This window comes from Dioscorea cayenensis, chromosome 2 (genome assembly GCF_009730915.1).
Source record: "Dioscorea cayenensis subsp. rotundata cultivar TDr96_F1 chromosome 2, TDr96_F1_v2_PseudoChromosome.rev07_lg8_w22 25.fasta, whole genome shotgun sequence".
Lineage (NCBI taxonomy): Eukaryota > Viridiplantae > Streptophyta > Magnoliopsida > Dioscoreales > Dioscoreaceae > Dioscorea > Dioscorea cayenensis.
This window is the reverse complement of record NC_052472.1, coordinates 14,685,765-14,701,160: the sequence shown is the minus strand read 5'-3', so window position 1 is coordinate 14,701,160 and position 15,396 is coordinate 14,685,765. Positions and strand designations below refer to the sequence as shown.

Below are 15,396 nucleotides of genomic sequence, written 5' to 3'. Positions count from 1 at the left end.
TTGTAGAACAATCAGGCCATCAGTAATTAAGCTTCAAATATAATGAAATCTGACGTCGATGTGTTTGGTCCTCCCGTGATATACCGGATTCTTTGCCACAACAATGGTGGACTGGTTATCACACCAAAGTACTAATGCCTTGTCAAGACTCCTCCCACAATCACCCAGTATTCTCCTCAACCACACCATTTGGCAAGCTTCTATTGTGGCAGCTACATACTCAGCCTCCTTTTATGATAGTGCCACAACATCCTGCTTCTTTGATCCCCAGGTGATTGCGCAGGAACAGAGCCTGAAAAACATACCTGAGGTGCTCTTTCGATTGTTCAAAGAACCACCCCACTCACTATCCGTAAAGCCCTCCAAACACTTTTCACTTCTATTGGGATAGAACAGTCCAAGCTTCAGAGTTCCAGCCAAATATTTTACCACCCTTTTAGCTGCACAAAGATGCTTCACATTTGGTCTACTCATGAATCTTGAGAGGAAATTCACTGCATAGCATATATCGGGTCTAGTGTGCACAACATACAGAAGTTTTCCAATCAAACTCCTGTACACCTTAGCATCAATAAACTTAGCTTCATCTTCGTCTAGAAATTTTTCATTAATCCCCATTGGTGTATCTGCATGTCTATATTGCTTCATATTCAGTTCTCTTAATAAATCTTCAATGTACCATGTCTGTGATAGGAATACTCCTCCAATTGACTGATGTATCTCCAACCCAAGAAAGTATCTAATCAGTCCCAAGTCCGCCATATTAAACTTCTTCTTCATTTCACCTTGAAATTGATCAATTAATGCTTGCGAGTCACTGGTATATACCATACCATCGACGTATAGGCCCTGATGAGAATCTTTGCTACCATCTTCATCCATTTTCCCTATACAAAAGTGTTACGTTTCGTTCCTCACATAGCCAAAAGTTGCTCGAGATGCCCATAAATTTTGCTGTACCATGCTCTCGGTGCTTGTTTGAGACCGTAAAGCGCCTTCTTCAAATGATATACCAAATGTTCCTTCCCTCTGATGACATACCATTCGGGATGATCCACATAGACTTCCTCGATGATGTCTCCATTGAGGAACGCCGATCTCATGTCAAAGTGATAAAAGCTGGATAACAAGCTTGTCAGCCGCCATAGCTAGGATTATCCCTCACTGTCTCAAGTCTTGCTATTGGTGAGAAGACCTCCTCATAATCTATCCCGTACTGTTGTACATATCTTTTGGCCACTAGCCTTCCCTTGTGCTTCCGGATTTCCCCCATTTGCTCCAAACTTGTCTTATACACCCACTTGAGACCAACTGCTTTCTTCGGGAAGGTAGCTCATGTAGATCTCGAGTGTCATTGTTATGTATTGCCTTCAACTCCGCTTCCATAGCTTCCCTCCATTCTTCACACTTCACAGCATCCTGGTACACCTGTGGATCAGCAACATGAAGAGCAAACGTACAAGAGTTTTATAGATTAGTCAAGAGCCTGGTCTTCCTTGGTGGGGACTCATTGTTGGACTCCTCCTATGGACATGAACTGTGACCACTTGATTGACTTCCACTCCCGCTTGCCTCTTCTTGTATTCTTCCTTCACTTGGACTCTTTTTGTCTTCATCTTCATAGGAACATAAATCTTCAAGAGTTATAACTGGCCCACCTTCACATGTTTTCCTTTTCCATTGAGAATTCTCTTGAAATATCACATCCTTGCTTACTATTATCTTGGATGTAGTAGGGTTAAAGAGTTTGTTGGCTTTGGACGTGGGGCAATAGCCCGCAAATACACATCTTTCGGATTTATCATCTAGCTTTTGTAGTTTATGTGATGGAATAAGAGTGAAAGTGACACTACCAAATACTCTAAGATGTTTCACTATTGACTTTTCTCCATGGCAAACATCATAGGGTGTTTTATCACCTAAAACATGAGTTGGTGAATGGTTTATCAGGTACACCAAGGTTGCAATTGCCTCAGCCTAGAACTCAGTTGGAAGATTGTTGTCTTTGAGTAAACAGCGAGCCTTCTCTACAACTATTCTATTCTTGTGCTCCACTACACCATTCTGTTGTGGTGTATAGGGAGCTAAGAACTCCCTTCTAATGCCCAACTCATCACAATACCTATTAAACACATGAGACATGAACTCAACCCCATGATCACTTCTCAATATCTTTAGCTTCCTCCCTCTTTCCCGTTCCACCATAGTGTGAAAAATCTGGAAGTGTTTGATGGCCTCTCCTTTGTTCTTTAAAAAATATACCCAATATTTTCTACTAAAATCATCAATGAGGAGAAGAAAGTATCTATTACCTCCCATTGAAGCTATGTTCATCGACCCACAAAGATCCATATAAACCAAGCTGTAAGCATGTTGTTGCTCTCCGGATCTCCCACGATGGAAATGCACTCCTTGCTTGCTTACACATGGCACACTACTCGTATTGAGATCCGGGTCTTCACATTAGGCATCCCCACAACACTCCTTCTCTGTGCTAGAAACTCCAAGCTCCTGTAATTCAAGTGCCCAAAACGCATGATGCGAGTTCGGGATGCATCTTGGCCTTTCCTTTCGCTAATTTTTAGCCTTTCAACACTCATCGGATCAAGTGGAAACATGTTATTATTGGATCTTGGTTTGACAACAATCTGCTTCTTCGTGAGATCATCACTACTGATACATTTGTTTTCTTGAAACATTATAGAATACCCCTTGGTGAGGAGCTGTCCGACGCTGAGCAAATTGTGCGCGAGCCCCGGGACTAGTTGCACTCCATGAAGCTGCTTCACTTCTCCACTTTCCATACTAATAGCTACTGTCCCAACTCCTTGTATTACCATTTCCTTGTCATTACCAAGTCGAACTGTCACCTTCTGGGATTCATCAAGGCTTGTAAATAGACTTTTCTACCACGTCATGTTGTTTGAACATTCTGAGTCAACCAACCAGACCGACTTTTGAGAAATTTGACTCTCAGTTTTCACATGCAAGGCCTTTTCACTGGGTTTTCCTGAGGATTGATTTACTCTAATTTCATGGGCTTGGAGCGACCCACATAACTCATCGAGAGTGAGCTTTTAGAGATCTCAAGACTCTTCTAGTGCAATTGTAACATAATCAAACTTCGGTGCTAGGCTTTTCAGCACTTTAGACACCACATCAGCCTCCGAGAGCTTGTGTCCTAGTCGCTTCACCTGGTTAGCTATGGTAAGTACTCTCGAACAATAGCTCTGAATATTCTCACTGTCCTCCATTTGCAGGGTCTCGAAGCTCTATCTGAGAGTTCATAGCCATTATCTTTGATGACCCATGGTATAAAGTCTTCACTATCTCCCATGCATCATGTGTTGTATCTACATCTGCTATCCGATCAAGTATCAGCCCGTCCACCGCTGGTTGTACGAGGCACAGGGCTTTGCATCCTTTTTCTTACTCTCCTTCTGCTTCACTTTGTCTTCTCCCTCTGCCATCCCTTTCTCAACCAACTCCCAGAGTTCTTGAGAACTGTTTTCATTCTCAAACTCCATCTACCATACTCCTCGCCTTTGAACACCAGTACACACAGTTACGAGAGACTCACCGGACTTTCAGCTGCCATTGTAATAATCTTTGATACCACACTATTAAGGATCGGAACTCCGGTGACCATGTGAACAACTCAGTAGACAATGAGAAGAGATGAGGGCGAAAGCAGAGAACTAGTCAAACAAGAGAAACCTTACTTGACTGGAAAAGAGAATGCAGCAACCAATGAGCTCAGTGCTCTTCTAACATTATATATTCATAAAGTAAAGTAAAAAAGTAACGCAATCTTTGACACTAACCCCATTGGTTAGTCTACACTATTAACTATAAACCTATTGGTCCATAACCTTAAACACTGACCTTATAGATACTATATTATAATATCATGCATCAAAACACATTTCTCTCATTGATTCAACCTTCTCCAGTCTCCCAGACTTTGACTCGACCCATTACTATGACCATACTGTACTTGCGCCTGTCCACACCTTGCCATACTATACTGGAGATGCCAGCCATCACTAACTCCATGCTCATGCCGCTTCATCTCCAGTCATGCGCTCCAATCATCGGTCACCATTAACATCAACATCTATAAGCATTGACAAGAATGGAACACAGGTTTATATGCAGCTTTGAATGGGTTTGAATCAATGAAGCATGGACATGGCAAAACGATAGGCGAACCGGTATGATGCTGGTGTCCGACATGGATATGCCGTGGACACGGTCGGACACCGTATCCAACACCCTGGATATGCCTCGACAACTCTCGACACATCTGCACACAATGCAGAGGATTGGGTCGAGATCCCGGCATGTGGATCGTAGAAGTATAAAATGGAGATGATGAGAGATGGAGTGGTTGGAAGAAGAAGAGATGCGCTATGCGTATGAGGGAGGCGGCAGTTGCTAGGGTTTCAGAAGAAATGATCCTACCTATGGAGGAGATGAGGGCTGGAGAGGTGGAGAGAAGAAGAGAAGTACGCGAGGCGACTGCAAGGGTCCAAGGAGACTTTTAAGATCTAGAGTTTCATTTAGAAATTAGTCATGCCTGTTGAGATAAGGTCTCATTTAGAAATCAATCTTAGCCGTTAATTTGCCGTTAATTTTTTTAAAGTTGTTTATGATCTAGGGTATCATTTAGAAATTAATCTTGGCCGTTGATTTTTTTTTTTTTTAAAGAAAACTTGTTTGGACGCTTGAACTCGCTCTTTATAAATATTTATAGGAAGATATTCTAAATTAAAAATATCAAACTTAAATAACAAATTTTTATATTATTATAATTATATTTTCTATTATATTATACCATTATTTATTACTATAATTTATATTTTTATAATTTATTGTTAATATATATCTCAAGCCATTGTCAGGTTAACTATAGTTGTACATTTAACCCCCTAATGTTTAGGCTTTTGATGGATTAATACCTAAATTAACTATGGCAATCTTGACTTGGACCCATTGTTAATACAGTCCATCATTTTGGTTAAAATATTTATTTTAATTTTCTATCATAATATTTTATCATAATTTTTAAAAATATAATCTAGTTAAAATACTAAAGGTTTAAAATAAACATATTTAAATAATTAACACATCCATAAAAAAAATTAAAAAAAAATATTTGTGAAAAAACAACTTTTTATAGGATACTATAAAAATTACTTATATTTAAACATGAAATATAATTATTTACATTTATAAAGAGCGTTATATATATATATATACATAATATTTTTTATGCCGTGTTCCACCATACCCGCGTTCTTAATTTTCAGAAATTGCCTTGTCGCCATGTCGGTATCGTATCGTGTAATATTCCCGTACCTATATCCATGCTTCATAGATTTGGATGGGATGCCAATTCCAACTTCCCATCACATTTTTGTTGTCATTACAAGTAAAAAATAAGCTATCTAATATTTATTTTGATCATGATAGATACAAATGGAAATTCATATAGTATATTATATGAAATACCATGAATAATAAAGGCAGCAAGTTTGGTAGATGTCATTGACAAGTTTCACATCAGTTCCTAATTTTATTTCCTGTAAGAATCAGAAAAATTGTAAATAATTGATTGATGTAATAACTAAGTTCACATTTTCTTTATGATCTTCGCCTGTGCCATAAGAACAATAGATAAATTTAAGCTTCGAATGCATCTATGGCAAATCGTCATGAATGTCAATTTAAATTTTGTTGCGAACAACTACAGTACTATATAACAAGCATCTGTGACAACAAGAATAAAGCTCCAACTAATATGAATGTAAGACTACCCATGAGAATGCAAATTTCAATTTGTCATAATGCAAAATTGTTAACCTTTGTATTAATTTAAATACAATCACAAAAAATAAAAAATAAAAAATAAAAAATAAAAAACATGCATTAATAAAGCATTCAACCCAACCATCGTGCACTGCTCGTTACAAAGCTGCAGAACATAGTGTCCATCATTACTTTAAGTTTTCCATATTGAGATATTTAAAAGTTCATATGTTCGAACAACTCAAAATATTACCTTCCACCCAGAGTTGAACCATCAATATCAATCGAATTCAACCAATGCACAATCTTAATTACGAATGATCCTCCTCATCGAGTAAAGAAAGTAAGAAATCAACTAAATAACAAAATAGGAACTCTGTCTCTCTCTAAATCGCTATGTCCTCGTTTTCCCGGAAGGGCCCTATGGCCCCCCAAAGCCACCGGAGCTCCGGCAGCCCTCAAATAAAAACCTGGGATCTCCTGGCCAATGTGGTTGGTTCCAGCTCTCAGCTTTCCATCAACGAACAACCACTTCATCTTCAAAAATCACATTTCGACCATTTAAAGAACTCCATATCCTGTTGCGTCAACATTGACTATGAATTATGCCAGCAAGCAAAAGATGGCATGCAAACCTCTCTTTAAGCTAAATTTTTAGGTAAATTGTTACCTCTCAACCAAGCCAAAGTCACCCTTACTGATGTCTGGCGTGGTCTTGGAAATTTCATTGTGTCTGATCTCCCTAATGGTTTCTACTTCATCCATTGTGAGACCCTGAGATGTATTCAGAACTCATTTGGGAGGCTCCTTGTTCTGTTGACGGCAGGATCTTGCAGCTCTCTTCTTGAAAATAGTTCTTCCAGCCTGTTTTTGAGAAACTCTCAACGGCAGCTGTATGGATTCAATTTCATTATGCCCGTATTGATCTTTGGGGGACCGAACTTCTTGGAAGTATCGCCTCTCAATTTGGAAATGTTCTTAAAGTTGATGATCTTACCCTCACTCGTTCGAGAACCAAATACGCTCGCCTTTGGTTAGAATTGGACTTGGGTCAGCGCCTGCAGCAGGGTACTTGGGATCATTATGGCGATAGCCATATTTTCATTGTTGTTTTTTATGAAAAGCTCCCCGTTTTCTGTTATAATTGTAGCCATGTTGGCCATAGGGAGTCTAAGTGTTCATTTATCAACAGCTGCAAGAGTGGTCCTGCTCCTCACCAGCCTTATGTTCCTTTGGAACATGAAATGATGGTAGAGGATCCAACACCCCCTGTAGGCAAGGCTAGTGAACAAACCTTCTTGAGTCTTGACGGTGAATTGCCTGACAAAGAAGCTTTTTCTGAGTTTGGCCCTTGGTTGATACCCCGGAAATGTAGCCACCGCAGCCTTGGTCGTGGCTAGAGTAGAGCCTGCTTTTCTAACCCTGTTCAACATGGTGTCAACTTGGGAGAGAATCCGAACGCTTGGCCACTTGCTTGCCAATCAAACAGACACGTGGACAGACTCTAAGATACTTTCACTGCCAGGGGAAATAGGACAAGATGAGGCTCTAGCTTGTCCTATCCTGTAAATAGTCATACTCTTCATAATTCTAATCTCAATGTAAATCTATTTGTTGTTTTTGCTAACTTTTCAGCTCCCGAGAGAAACATTAAAGGGAAATCTCCTGTGGAGGCACCGAATGATACTATTCCTTCTCCCAATGTTACTGTTGATGTTGCAACATCCGAAAAGCACTTCCCTTACCCTTCTTCAAACCCTAAAGTAGTTGTTTCTTTTGACATTGGGAAAAGTTCTATGCTTTCTTTCTCTCTTTGCACGGAGATCGGAGAAGCATCCCATCCCAATGTTCAAACCTAACCACTCCTTGACTCTTTAGTCCTAACTCATTCTGTTTTTGAGGGAGACCATTTCTCTCTTGTTTAAAACTTAAAGTCGCTCTCCAACCCACCTCGCCCTCTGATCTCATCATGAAGAACTCAGATGAGTCAATCTCCCAAATGAGTTCTGTGAAATTTGGTGATTTGGCTATGCCGGATGATGAAATGCTTCTTGCAACCTATCAGAAGGACATCAAACTAGAGGCTATAGCAAGGCGTGCTCCCAGCAAAAATGGATCTTGTTCAAAGAAAGGGCAGCAAATGCCACCCCCCTAAACCCTCTCTTTTCTTCATTTTTGCATGAATAATATCAAGATTCTTTGCAAGAACTGTAGAGGGATCTCAAACACTAGTATTTTTGACCGTGTTAAAAAACTACTTTGTCATTCTTCTTCTTCGATTATCTGCCTTGTTGAAACTAAGTCTGATACTGATAGAACTCACTATTTTTGCCACAAGTTCACCAGAAACTGGAACTGGAAGGCTATCCCTGCTCTTGGATATTCTGGTGGAATTATTGCCCTGTGGAATTGAAATATTGGCAACATCACTGATAAGTGTCTAAATATATGTATTTTAGTATATGTATTTGTTGTCTCTAGCATCTATTTTTATAAGAATTGATGCTCGTTTTGTGCTTAATCGTATGTTATTTGCTTTACAGGGCATGGAAACACCACAGAGGACACGAAGATACAATTTGGCGATAAAGAGGAGAAAACCAGGTTGTGGCTGTAGCGTATTCACTACAGCAAAGCACTGTAGCTGGAGTACTGTAGCATCAACAATGCAACAAGATCACTGTAGCTGCCACTGTAGCACCATGAGAGTTTTCAAGTCAGGAATCGAATCATGGCATACAGCCTCAATGCTGCTCGGGATGGAGCCCAGGATGATTACTGTAGCCATTGAAGAGGACATGCTTGAAGGCATACTGGCTCAATGAGGTGCTCATTGAGCCAGTATAGATACTGTTTTGAGAAGCCTTGTATACTTTGCCTACCCCAAACTGCCTCAATAAGGTCCTCATTCAGCCGGTATACCACCACAATGAGGTCCTCATTGAGCTGGTATACCACTCATGTAGAGGCCGATTTAAAGGGATGATGAGTGATATATGAGTTACTTTTTGGGAGATTTTTTAGAGACTTTGGAAGAGGAGTTCTTGGCAGCCATTACTTGGTTGGAAAAGAAGATTGAAGACATCATTCTTGGGAGTGTTTTGGCTTGAGGCTTGGAGAGATCAAGAGCTTGAACTTAAAGGGGAGAGCTTCATCATCAAAGGAGGAGGCGCATTCGGCTTTCCATGGGCTAGACGAAGCGTCATTTGGCCGGCATTGTTCTTCTTCTTCATCTTTCGGACTAGGGAGTGTCATTTATGAATTTACTTGTTTTTTTTGAGATTGATATGTTTGTTTGTATGAACCTTGGGGGGTTCTTCATGTATTTTGGATGCTACACTTTTATTTGGAATGCATCGGTGTGATTTATGATTTGGCTCATTATGTTTCATGCCTAGAACTATTAATTGGAGAAATCCTTAGTTCTTGTTTGAGTTGTACATGTAGACGTGACCTACTCGGGTGTACTAGATTTTTAATGAGCTAAAAGTGGTCTTCTTTGGCCAACATACCGAGAAATTGAATGTAGGTAGCCCCTCCGAGCCATGAGGATAAACTTAGATTAAGTGCATCCTTATTGCTTAATCTCCATGTACTTAATGCAATCATAAGAATATGATTAGGGAGAGATTCTTATCATCATTTGTACTGGATTAGGGTTTAACTGCCAAGAAATTATGGTTGAACTATTGTTGAGGTCCATCCGTCTAAATCATCCTTGCTATTTTATTCTTATACATCCATACATCATGATGACCCCTCTTGGGAATCCTCATCCCTAGGCCTATTCTTATCATCATTGCTCTTGTGATTTTCTTGCTTGCCTTGGAATTGCTAGACTTGTGGTTTATTTACATTCTTGAACGTATTAGAGTTGTATACCATGCTTAAATTGTAAGGTTAGAAAGTAAATGATGGAGGAGTAATAGGAGCTCCTTAGCCCCGTGGACTACGATCCTTGGGCTTTTGCAAAAGGTATTACTTGGCGACCCTGTACACTTGCAGGAAAGCAACAATCAAGTTTTTGGTGCCGTTGCCGAGGACTTTAAGGAATTCTAGGAAACGTCTGGCGTATTGCTTCAACCATTTTTCTTTTCTTTTTTTTTCTTCTTTTCATTTGCTTTATTTCTTTTTGAGCTTAACTTCCTTTATCTTTATTGACCTTGCAAGGTACTGTCCATGACACATATGAATCCATTAAATTTAGTTGCACCAGACAGTGAAATTGAGAGAACCTTGGATCGAAGACTTAGAGAAGTTGGTGAAAGCATTAGTGAAAAAAACATTGAAATCGAGGATACAGAATTTGTAATCATGGCCGAAGAAAGACGTACTTTATTCGAATATGAAAGGCCACAATTCACGGGTGAAGAATTTAGTGTGCAAGCGTCATCCATCGCCACAAAGAATTTTGAGATCAAGGCAAGCACCATCGGCATGGTCTAAAATTTAGTCCAATTTAATGGTCTTGCAAATGAAGATGCCCATGATCATCTTTCCCGTTTCCTTCAAATCTGTTCTACTTTCAAGATAAATGGGGTGACTGACGATACGATCCGGCTACGACTATTCCCTTTTAGTTTGAGAAATGGAGCATACCGGTGGCTCACATCCTTACCGCCGGGATCGATCAAAACATGGAAAGATATGGTGGAAATTGTTTTGGGAAGGTATTTATCTCCTAGCAAAGCGGCGAAGCTAAGGCAAGAAATTTCGGCATTCAAACAAGGAGAGTCGGAGACACTATTTGAAGCTTATGAGAGATTCACATACCTTCTTCAAAGATGCCCCCATCATGGCTTTGCTTCTTGGATGCGGCTTCAGATCATCTATAACGGGTTGAACTATGCAACTCGTCAATTAATTGATGTCGTAATGGGTGGATCTCTTAGCAACAAGTACCCAGATGAAGCCGAGCAACTACTTGAATCAATGGCAAGTAATGAGTCTTATTGGGCCTCAAGAGGTGCACCACAAAAGGGGGCCGGAGTTTATGAAGTCAGTGCTAATGATGCACTTGCCGGAAAGGTTGATGTGTTGTCTCAGAAGCTAGATATGCTCATGGGTAGTAGCTCGAAGTCAGAGTTGGTGATGAGTTGTAGCACTTATGGTGGAGGGCATGGAGTCGCCCATTGTCCTATTGCTAGCTCCTCCGTTGCCCCAATTGAGAGTGTTGACTATATCGGAGGGCAAAGGCCACAAGGGAATCCTTACAGCTCGACTTATAATCCAGGATGGAAGTACAACCACCCAAACTTTTCACGGAATCAGGGGCAACAACAAAAAGCTGCACCGCCTCCACAAGGTTCTCAAATGCAATAACCTTTACTGGAGAAGAGATTCACTACTGAAGATGTACTTGCCAAGTTCATGATTAACACTGAATCAAGGTTCAACAGCATAACTAGAAGTATGGATACTTAGTTCAGTAAGGTGAATGCTCAGCTTGCTCAACACGTCGGACAGTTCAATGAGATAGGCTCAATTTTGCGGAACCTCCAAGATTCTGTACAATCTCTTGAGCATCATGTGGGGCAACTTGCCAAGGAAAATTCTGAGCGACCTTCAGGCAATCTTCCTAGCAACACTGAAGAGAACCCAAGAGACCATTTGAAGGCCATCGCTCTTAGAAGTGGGAAACAAGTTGAGACAAGGGTTGGAGTTGGCCCAAGTGTGTAGGAGACTAGGGTAGCCGAAGTGGAAAACCATAACATAATGGAGAAAGTTATCAAGAAAAGCAAGCAAAGTGAAGATAAGGAAATTCCACAAATGGGTTCATCAAAGCCATCTAAATACAAACCTCCAATTCCCTATCCGGCTAGATTGAAGCAAGATAAGGAAGATGCTCAATTCAGAAAATTTATCAACATCTTCAAGCAACTCCACATAAACATCCCGATAGTGGAAGCTTTAACTCAAATGCCCAAGTATGCCAAGTTTTTGAAAGAATTGCTAACAAACAAAAGAAAGTTGGAAGAAGAGGGCACAGTTGCACTCACGGGAAATTGCTCGACCATCTTGAAGAAAAGGCTCCCACAAAAATTAAAGGATCCGGAAAGCTTCATAATTCCATGTGTACTTGAGGGTAGAGTTTAAGAAAACACACTTGCGGACTCAGGGGCAAGCATTAATGTTATGTCCTATACCATGTATGTGAAGCTTGGTCTTGATGAGATCAGACCCACGAGAATGATTTTACAATTGGCGGATCGATCAACAAGGAAGTCTCATGGGATTGCAGAAGATGTGATTGTCCGGGTGGACAAATTTATGTTTCCTGTGGATTTTGTCATCATGGATATTGATGAAGACATCGAGACACCCTTAATTCTTGGCCGGTCATTCCTTACTACCTCAGGTGCCCTAATCGACCTTAAAGTAGGAAAATTAACTCTAGGGGTTGGAGAGGAAGAAGCAGTTTATACTCGACCTGCGGCCATGAAACACTCATTGGACCATGATGATACACTTTATTTTGTTGATGAAACTGAACTTTTGATTTCTTGTTGTGCGCAGGAGGTGCTATCATTAAACCCATTGGATGAATTTTTGGAAGAGCTAGGAAATGAAGATCAAGAAGAACCTCACTCCCCTCTTCCAAGTTCTAATTTGAAGAAACCAGAGGAGAAGGTTATGTGTACTAATGCCAAAGAAAAAGAAAAGAAAGATTCAATGTTGAAAAAATTTGGAGGAAGGTTCGGGGAAAGAAGAAGAAAGGTACTACTCATTCTCATCAAACACCTCAAGAAAAAAAGGTACAATCTTCATCTCCCTTTGTTCATGAAAAATGTGAAATTCATTCATTGATGTCCTTGAATATACCGGGAAGAAGAAACAACAATTTGAAGATGACCGGGGGAAATTTCAAATTATTCGAACCCCCATAAGGTAAGTGACAAGGTACGTCAGGCTCGTGACGTTAAGCAAGCGTTTCTTGGGAGGCAACCCAAGCATTCAGGGGTTTATTTTCATGTTTGTGTGTTCTTTGTGTTCATGTTCTTGTCATTTTTTGTATTTTGTTAGAGTTGTTAATTTAAATAAGTCCATGCACTCATTATTTTATTCATCATGATCATTGTCATTGTGGTTGTTTACTTGTTTTTATTGTGGAGTAGCACTTGTTTGGGTTATCATTACATCCATTAAATCGAAGTTTTAAACCATTATTTCATGTTGGAGATGATTTTAGAATACTTTGTAGCCATGCCCATGTGTTTGGAGTAGCAAACAAAACCTTAAAACATGTTTTTAAAGCCAAACGACCTCAATGAGCTGCTCATTGAGGTCGTATAAAAATTCCAGAACTTTTACACTACTCCGTACGGCTTGAGGCTTGGAGAGATCAAGAGCTTGAACTTCAAGGAGAGAGCTTCATCATCAAAGGAGGATGAGCATTCGGCTTTCCTTGGGCTAGAAGAAGCGTCATTCGGCCGGCATTATTTTTCTTCTTCATCAATCGGACTAGGGAGTGTCATTTATGCATTTACTTCTTGTTTTTGTTGAGATTGATATGTTTGTTTGTATGATGGCACACTAGACCCCCAAGGCCATCGGATGTAGGTGAACCTTGCGGGGTTCTTCATGTATTTTGGATGCTACACTTTTATTTGGAATGCATTTGTGTGATTTATGATTTGGCTCATTATGTGTCATGCCTAGAACTATTAATTGGAGAAATCCTTAGTTCTTGTTTGAGTTATACATGTAGACGTGACCTACTCGGGTGTACTAGATCTTTAATGAGCTAAAAGGGGTATTCTTTGACCAACATATCGAGAAATAGAATGTAGGTAGCCCCTCTGAGCCATGAGGATAAACTTAGGTTAAGTGTGTCCTTATTGCGTGATCTCCATGTACTTAATGCAATCATAAGAACATGATTAGGGAGAGATCCTTATCATCATTTGTACGGGATTAGGGTTTAACCGCCGAGAAATTGGGGTTGAACTATTGTTGAGATCCGTCGGTCTAAATCACCCTTGCTATTTTATTCTTATGCATCCATACATCATGATGACCCCTCTTGGGAATCCTCATCTCTAGGCCTATTCTTATCATCATTTCTCTTGTGCTTTTCTTGCTTGCCTTGGAATTTCTAGACTTGTGTTTTATTTACATTCTTGAACGTATAGAGTTGTATACCATGCTTAAATTGTAAGGTTAGAAAGTAAGTAATGGAGGAGTAATAGGAGCTCCTTAGGCCCGTGGAATATGATCCTTGGGCTTTTGCACAAGGTATTACTTGGATCCTTAAACCTGGTTATTTCCCAAGGGGTGTCTCTTGGATCCTTATGATCATCTATAACTCCCAAGTTCTTACTACTTAGAGGTTTCTCTAGAGAACCCTCACAGGAATGAGCTCGTTAAATCTTCTGTGGCTTTTCATGGGGGACTTTAATGCTATAACATCAGCTAATGAACTCAAGGAAGGTTCTTTCCATTCTTATATTTGTAAATTAAATTCTTTTTTAGATTTTATAAATTCTAACCATATTCTTGACCTGGGTTTTGTTGGATCTTCTTATACTTGGTGTAATGGTAAAACTGGAATGGGTTGTCATCCCATCTGGATCGCTTCCTAGCAAATCATGAGTAGATCTCTAGCTTTACCTCTTTCACCAACTGCCATCTTCCGAGATCATGTTTGGATCATGCCCCTTTTACTCTCTACTCTCTCTTTTTCTCACAATAAAAACAAAATATGAGGGTTGTCATTCGAGTATTTTGCGTGCTTGGAATTCTTCCTCCTCTGCTTTCCCTTTACATGCTTTCTCACATGCTATTTCTCTTTTCAAAAATAACTTTATTCATTGGAGAATTTCAGGGCCTTGTTCCATTGATAAGGAGTTAAAAAAAACTTGGAGTTTGAAATCACTAAGGTTGAAGCTGAAGACTTTTTTTCCATGGATCCTTTGATTTCTATTTGGCTTAAAGCTTTCCGGTCATTTGGATTTCTTAGATTGAATCCTGTCTTTCTTCAGGCTCTTTCTCATTCCTCATAAATGGCCAACCTTCTCCCTAGTGTTCTAGCTCTAGAGGAATTTGTCAAGGTGACCCCATTTTCTCCCTTCTTTTTCTCTTAGTAACTCAAAACCTTTCTGCAATCCTTAACCATGCCCTTAGACTAAACTTCCTCCCTGGCTTCGACCCTTGTCTAAATTCAAATTTCAATCACCTAATGTTTGCTGATGATTTGATTCTTATCACCAAAGCCTCAAGGAAATTTGCCAGAAATCTTCTTTTTTTCATAAAACTTTATTCGGATATTACTAGCCAATGCCTAAACCCAACCAAATCTGTAATTTACTTTCCGACTTGGTTTAACAAACGTGTTTCTAAGTCAATCTCGTCTCTTTTGGGTATGGCCTTAGGCTCCTTCCCCTTCACCTATCTTGGGGCCCCCATCTCCCCTCCCCCAATTCACCTTCCAACTAATCATTTCAATTTTCTTCTCAATCGTGCTGAAACTAATATCAAGGCTTGGAGCCACTCCCCATCTTTCCAAAGCGGGAAGAGAGGTCCTCTTTAATAGTAGTTTCTTCTCAATTCCAATCTACCATCTCTCTATATTTTCCCTTCCATATT

The 15,396-nt window shown here is 39.9% G+C and overlaps 1 protein-coding gene and 1 non-coding gene across 2 annotated transcripts; both read right to left on the bottom strand.

Moving 5' to 3' along the window:
• Positions 1-231: 231 nt before the first annotated feature.
• On the bottom strand, positions 232-882 carry LOC120272916 (uncharacterized mitochondrial protein AtMg00810-like). The gene has a single exon (XM_039279589.1). The coding sequence runs from the start codon at positions 880-882 to the stop codon at positions 232-234; it is 651 nt and encodes a 216-aa protein (XP_039135523.1).
• Positions 883-10,506: 9,624 nt separating this feature from the next.
• LOC120281622 lies at positions 10,507-10,613 on the bottom strand. Its single transcript, XR_005542744.1, has one exon. It is a non-coding gene; the product is annotated as a small nucleolar RNA R71 (small nucleolar RNA).
• Between the last annotated feature and the right edge of the window lie 4,783 nt (positions 10,614-15,396).

What these genes read in the sequence shown, in the direction of transcription:
- LOC120272916 (XM_039279589.1), bottom strand. Translation starts at nt 882, where the DNA reads ATGGATGAAGATGGTAGCAAAGATTCTCATCAGGGCCTATACGTCGAT.